The 7420-nt window shown below is 36.7% G+C and overlaps 1 protein-coding gene across 1 annotated transcript; it reads right to left on the minus strand.

Moving 5' to 3' along the window:
- Positions 1-731: 731 nt before the first annotated feature.
- LOC149952518 (zinc finger MYM-type protein 1-like) lies at positions 732-3107 on the minus strand. Its single transcript, XM_090169734.1, has one exon. It carries the CDS (start codon positions 3105-3107, stop codon positions 732-734), a length of 2376 nt encoding a protein of 791 aa, XP_090025860.1.
- Between the last annotated feature and the right edge of the window lie 4313 nt (positions 3108-7420).

Below are 7420 nucleotides of genomic sequence, written 5' to 3' on the forward strand. Positions count from 1 at the left end.
AAACGTAAGTTCCATTGTTAGCACCGTTTATTTATTTGAGGCTAGAGGTTCATATTCCTTTTTGAGGCCTGACCATTCTTCCAATAAGGTAAAATGAAGCAATTATTTCCAATTTATTTCGCTGCCATAACGTTATTTTCTGTAATTTTCATAGGACATTTCTTTTAACTTAATTTTTTTCTACTCTTTCTCTACGTTTTTGACTTTTTTCGCTGATTCCTCTTATCTACGGTCTGCCTTTTAACTTGCTCGCCGCGCAGTGGCGTCGCCAGGATTTCTGTTTTGGGGGCGCTTAAGCGCCTGTTCAAGGGCCCCCCCCCATACAGGTTGATAATGTTTTTTCAAGAAAACTTCGGTCAAACTTAGTTAGCGTTGAAAAAGTGAAGGCTTCTCTGTCCTCTCCTCCTTTCACCCTCCCGAAACCAACCAAATAAATGAAAGGTATATAACGAAACGCTTTCAGAAAATAAACCATTTTATTTCTGAAATAGAAATAGAAACCCTTTTATGAGTTTAATCAAAACCATGAAATCAAAAGACCGATATAACTTTTTAATTTCAGTAATATTACTTTTTTAGCATTGCCTACCATATCGAGACTATAATAAAATAGCATAAGTAGTGTATATTCTTGACGAACGCAAAAAAATTAATTTCCCCCGATGTTGTTGGTCCTTTAACTTTTTAGCATTTTTCAAAGTTTGACCTCTGCATATCAACGGTTAGTCTCGTTAGTGAGTATGACTAATTGTATAGTGTACCAATTTGTCGATAACACAATCAACGCACAAATTATGGGAATGTTCTCTTTCAATTGCCAATATGGCTAGAGATGACAGCCTCACTTGACCCATCGTATTTCTTAAATAGTTTTTTATTCGTTTTAGTAATGAAAATGAACGCTCACAGACAACAGACGTTACCGGTATAGTGACACCAATTTGTAACAATTTCCACAGTTGAGGGAAAAGGTTTCTGGGCAATTTGTTCAAAAGGTCACTTATGGTCTGTGGCTGGTGTTTCTCTTCTGTGTTTCGCAAAAAGTTTTTCGCGACTATTATTTCAGCAGTTGGAATTTCAATTCCGTAAAAAGAACAAAACCCCACGAGTGACTCTTCCGCTAAAAAATTTTCAGGATCTTGAATCATTAGTACTGGGGTCATCGTGCTCACGCCTTTCAAAATGTCCATGTTTGGTCCAGCAAGGAACCTATCTTTCAGCTCGTAAATCATTCTGTCAATTACAGCATAGTAAAGAGTAGTTTTCATTTCGGACCAATGTCTGTGGCCGGTTGTTTCGTATATAACGAAAGTGTTCAAAGTTTTTGGGACTTTTCTTATACGCTTTGGTCTTGGTTCAGCTTGAGTGGGACCACCTGTAACAGCAGCAACGTTTTCTGTCTCACAATCAACTTGAATTCCCAAATGTTTGGCAAAATTCTGGGCTTCTTCGTACAGAGCGTCATACTGGTCGTCATTTCTAAATTCCTCTAGTGTTAATATTACGGCATTTACGCCAGAGATAGCTTGGGACAGATCAAAGTCTGATGATTGGAGCTGGTTGTTCAAGAGTTCCGTTACTGATAAGAGCTTTTCAAACACCAATAATGTTACGATGGTCGAAAATTTTGCAAGAAATGAGTAAAGTCCCGCAGCCTTGCATACATCTGCTCCGTCATCAGGTTGACTCAAATAATTTAATAACGCTGGATAGGTTTTTTTCACGCCTCTAACGGATCTGACCTGGCAACCCCAGCGAGTCTGAGACAACGCTTTTAGCTCAGTATTACCGATATTCAACGTCTGCTGAATTTCTTTGAATTTCCTGTGTGCAATGCCTGACGTAGAAAAATAAGAGTGTAAACTACCTAGCAGACTGAAAAAATCTTTGGCTTCTTGAATATCACGACAGGTATCGACTAGTACCAAATTAAGCCTATGAGCATAGCAGTGTATATATATTGCCATGGAATGATCTTCTCTGAAAAGCCTTTGTACTCCCTTGCACCTACCGCTCATGACACTAGCTCCGTCATAACCCTGGCCGACGCAAGTAGCTGCTCCAAAATCATATTCCTTAATTTTGTCACATAAAGTTTTTTTTAAGCCAGCGGCACTAAGATCCCTGACATCTTCAAAGCACAAAAACCGTTCGTGCAATTTATTGTTTAAGAAATATCGAACGCAAATACTCATTTGTTCCAGTTTGCTAACATCTCTAGTGTCGTCACACAAAATTGAGTAATACATAGAATTTTTTACTTCTGATATAGCTTTGTCTCTTACAATATCAGCACTAATTTTCATTAAGTCATTTTGTGACGATGGGGACAAGTAAGACGCATTTCCAGGAAAATGAGTTAACAGGTTTTCGCCAAAAATCGGATCGAACTTGGAAAAGGTTCGCAAAATTTCCAAAACATTTCCCCTATTCAAGGATTCTGAACTTTCACTGTGGCCTCTTTGGGCAATTCCCTGCCTTGCAGTTAGTAACAGAATTTCTATAACTCGGTTCAGATAAGATCGGTTTTTTCTAACCTCTTCTACGTTAGCATTCAATGAGAGAGAAACGACTGTTCCGGTCTTTTGGCTAGCCTTAAATCCAGCCCACCCTTCGGTAGCTTTCTTGTGAATTAGTGTATGTTCATGTTCGTTGAGCCTTCTCACTGCGTGTTGCCAGTCTCTAAATCCTACTGATATAAATACATCCGCACATCTAGCACTATTGGGTCTAAAATGTCTGCAAGCGTAACAAAATGCAGAATCGAGAGTAACGCTATACTCTAACCACTTGTAATGGTCGAACCAACATCGGTTGAAAGCCCTATTTTGCTTACCACTAGCTTTAAAAGGATATTGAGGGAGTAGTGGTTGTCTAGGTGCTTCATATTTTGTTTTAGTTAAATCAGTTAGAACTGCACTGAAATCAGTGCTTGACCCATTTTTGTTATAACTGTCACTCACAGAAAAAACGTCGACTTCGTTATCATCAGCATCAAAAGGCCCTGGCGAGAAAATGTCGACTTCATTGTTCTCGGGACTTGGATGATCTGTGGTTTCAACCGTTTCATTACACTTTGATTTCGATCGTATAACAAACTTATCCATCAGCTACGCCGTTATAATTTCCACTGAGTATTTACTATGTTATATTTAAAATATTTTAATTACACGGCGATCTTTGTAATTTTCGTAAAAAAACACGTCAATACCGAGTTTACCGACAGCGACTTCCCGAAGTTATAAAGTATTAATCCCTCACCGAGTTCTAGCGTTGCCAGATTTCTCTGAACGATAATTATTGTACAAAGGGTAAAATATTATATTACAATAATGGAAATCATGGTACCAATATAAAATAGTATTATTTACTTTTAATTTAAAGTGTTTGTTGCATAACATGCAGATAACTGTTCTCGTGACGTTTCTTTATGTGGAGTTGATGTAGTCAATATCGACCATAGAAATCGGAATAACTAACTAGAACGATTTTTGAAAAATTTCCGCGCTATACGATTAGAAATTCCGATTTCTAGGGTATTGACTATCGAGTGATCAGGCAACACTTGAACGTGGGCTAAATATTTCAAAAAGGGGGGCACGACATCTAGCGAATGTAACGGGGAAATCGTACCGATGGAGAAGGGCATTGCTTTTGAGGGAGGGGAAGATAACAAGCAGTGGCCAGAGGGTGAAAAAACCGAGAACTTTCGTCTAGATAGCTCGGCACGATTTTTGGAATGGTTGATTTTCTGCTACAGGAGATGGTTTTAGGGAAATTTTAGGCGGTGCTTTTTGCAAACTTTAGGAGGTGATTTTCGGGAATTTTAGGAGGCGCTTTTCAGGAAATTTAGGAGGCGCTTTTCGGGAATTTTAGGAGGCGCTTCAGAAATTTTTCAGGCGGCTCAAGCGCCGCCTAAAACCGCCTAGCGACGCCCCAGTGCTCGCGTATCTAAAACCATAAAAAATATTTTACAATTTAAAAATAGCCAAGACCATGGTTTTAGAGGAATATACTTTTATCTAAAACCATGGTCTTATTAACTTTCAAATAAAACGAAAAGAAAATGAAACTTCAACCAAAGGACGCGGTTCTCTAATCCCTTTTTTTATAAACATTGTTTATACTAATGTAAACAATGAAAAAGAAACCACTTGCGTGTAATAAAAATCAAATTTAATAATAAAATTTTGACGACTAGTTTCGCGTCCCGTGCGGGAGCGTCATCAGGTCTGAGTCTTGACGGTGGAGATAAGCAACTTAAATAACCACCTATTCGGTACGAGTAATATTAACATGGTTATTAAAAAATTAATTTGAACAAACATAAAAAGTAAAAGTAACAAAGATTAGCAGTTAAGAAACTCAACATTTTGATATTGGACAATAAAGTTTTTTTGATCCATCGTTGTAATTGTGAATAATTTTTGGGTTAGTTTTCTTTTTTTTAACAATTTCTTATGATATGTTATGTTAAGTTTAAATTGATTTTCTAATTTGCAAACCATTTTGGGGTCATCAAATTTAGGTGAGTGGCCAAGTTCAATAGCATGTTGGGCTAGGCTGGATTTTTAAGTGTGTTTAGTATGGATATAACCAAAATGTTCACTGAATTTTTTTTCAAAATTACGTTTTGTTTGGCCAATATAGACTTTTTTTTGCAAGAACATTAAATTTCGTATATGCCAAAGTTTTTAAATTTTGTCTTTTTCTGTATTAAGGTTATTTTTTAATTTACTAAAAGGTTTAAAGATCGTTTTAATATGTATTTGTTCAAACACGTTATCTATACACTTAGCGACCTTACCACCATATGAAATTAAAATGAAGTCATTTTTTTAAGAAATAATTTTTAACGTTAAGTGGTTTTCAACGAAATTTCTGTTTGTTATTTTCTCAATACCTCTCTGAAAGGTAGCGATGTTAAAACCCCTGTCATGTGAAATATCCTTAATAAAAGAAATTTCTTATTTTTGTAATTTTCGTTGGAACAAATTTTCATCGCGCGATCAATGAAGAAATAAAAATACAATAATTTCTGGTTCTGTGGGTGTTCCGACTTAGCGTTAGGTGACATAGCTACGGAGAAAGGTTTGCTATATACATTGGTATTAATTATAATATTATATTCTGATATAAGTATGTCGAGAAAATGAATAAAGTTGTTACATTCGAGTTCAACCGTAAATTTTAAACCTATGTCTTGAGAATTAAGATATTCTAGAAATACGTTTAATTTTTCCATGCCATGCTGCCAAAACGCGAGAATATCGTCAACATAAGTCTTCCAGAAATCAATGATAAATGGGGAGTTTATTTGTGCTATAGACTGAAGTCTATTCAGATAAATAAGCGAAAAACCCATAGCGAGGCCACTTTTTTGTATATAAATTTTTTTGTTAGCTCTGAAAAAGGGGGTGTTTCACCCACAATTCAATTAGAGATAAAATATCAACGATTTCAATAGAATTGAAGTTCTATCGATTAAAAGCTTGCGGAGCGCTTCGATAGCGTTTTCTACCGGTACATTTGTAAATGAAGCAATGACATCAAATGACAAGAAAAAATCGCATTGGTGTATATAAATTTTATTAAATCGTTAATTAAATCTTTAGAATGGATCAAACTAAATTCAGGGTATTTAGTTAAATGACTTAGTTTTTCTTTATAAATTTGGCAATTGGTTGAGCAGAAGAATTAACTTTTGACAATGGGTCTTAATTTAATTGTAGGTTTATGAATTTTAGGTAGGATGTACATTCTAGGTGCAGAATAGTGCGATACGATAAGTCGTTTAGCTTCTTTTGGAGATAAAGTTCTACTTTCTTTAATGGATTTGTTTTACTTTATCATGAAAACCGTTAGAAGAACTTCTTTTTATTTCTTTGTTTGTATTAGAATCATGGAGGAGTTCAATTAATCCTTTTTCATAGTCTATTTTGTTTAAAAGAACAATATATCCATCTTTATCAGCGCGAGTTATAATTAACGGAACGCTAAACTAGTGGTAGCATTTTTAGTTTCACGTCGAATATATATTCCAAGTGACACTACTGCTATGGACGGAATTTCGTTAAGTGTTGTTTGTTTGTTTGGCGTCAACTTCAGCGTCGGCGTCGTGGAAAGCGACTACACGGTAGATGGAGCGGCGAAAAAATAATTTATATTACTGGCAACATCAGGATTTTAACCCAGTGCAGGGGGGGCAAAACCGACGCCGTTATCAAGTGAGTCACGCCGCCCTCTTCGAATTTCATGCTTGAACTTTTAGCCTTGAACACTTTTATAGTTTGTATATTTGGTCCAGAGATTTCCTGCCCGCTCACGCGTGCCGTTAATTTCCGCCCACTCCAACCAGCCCCCTTAAAGGGAGAGTGACCGAAAAAAACAAGTTGATCTCGTTCGATAGAACTCATTGACACGCAGTGCCGTTAATTTCCGCCCCTTCCGACCAACAACCTTGAAGGGAGAGTGACCGAAAAAAAAACAAGTTGGTCTCATTCGATAGAACTCTTTGACGCGCACGCAGTGCCTATAAATTCTGCCCCCTCCGTCCAACCCCCTTAAAAGGAGAGTCACCGAATGGTACGATATCGTACGCCCTAAAAATTGCGATGAAATCATCGCACTGAGTCTGTAAAAAGATTTAGGAAAAACCCCTATACCATGTATATTGTAGAAACCTTTTTGTTTAATTTTATCCAATGAATAAAATCGTGATCTCTCTATAATAAAAATATCCTCAAAAATTGTAACTCCTAATGTTTATTTAACTAATATATGTTTTAAATGTTTGTTAGTTGTAAGTTCACTTTAACTTTTTTGTTTTATCCCTTATTTTGTATATCAACGCTAGCTACTCGTTTTCTATAATATTGTATGTATCCATTGTAAAGGCGCTCCCACGGTAAACCATTGCTTTCCGCCAACCTAAGACTAGCGGATGGGTACAATGATTGACATGTTTGGGGGGTCTCATGAAGGGGTCCACTGCGGCCGCTTTTTTGAAACTCTTCTAAAAGACACCAGGTATAAACTGTCCAATGGCCTTTCGACATTGGGCTTCCTCCGCGATTCTTGGGGACGATTCTTCCCAAAGAAGGGATTTTTGTGGAATTTCGCTTTTTCTCCGCCATTTTTTGGCACAACCACTTTTGTCGCTCGAGAAAAGAAACTGTTTTCGCGAGCTCATCCCTAGCCGACTTGGGAACCGCGCCTTAGCGGGAAAAATAGCCGCTTCTTTACCGTATATTGTACTTATTCTTAGTGTATTAAAATGTTCATTTTTTTCTGTTTAATATACTAGCCTGATTTATTTAATGGTAATTTGAGTAAAACCAGTTAGAATTATTTTATATTACCTAATAGCTTTTTCAGTCGGGTTGTTAGGAAAAATCTCGCTCTCCCAAATTTCTAGAAC

The sequence above is a fragment of the Leiobunum rupestre genome, chromosome 3 (assembly GCF_980474605.1).
Source record: "Leiobunum rupestre chromosome 3, qqLeiRupe1.1.hap1, whole genome shotgun sequence".
NCBI classification, from domain to species: Eukaryota; Metazoa; Arthropoda; class Arachnida; order Opiliones; family Sclerosomatidae; genus Leiobunum; species Leiobunum rupestre.

What these genes read in the sequence shown, in the direction of transcription:
- LOC149952518 (XM_090169734.1), bottom strand. Translation starts at nt 3,107, where the DNA reads ATGGATAAGTTTGTTATACGATCGAAATCAAAGTGTAATGAAACGGTT.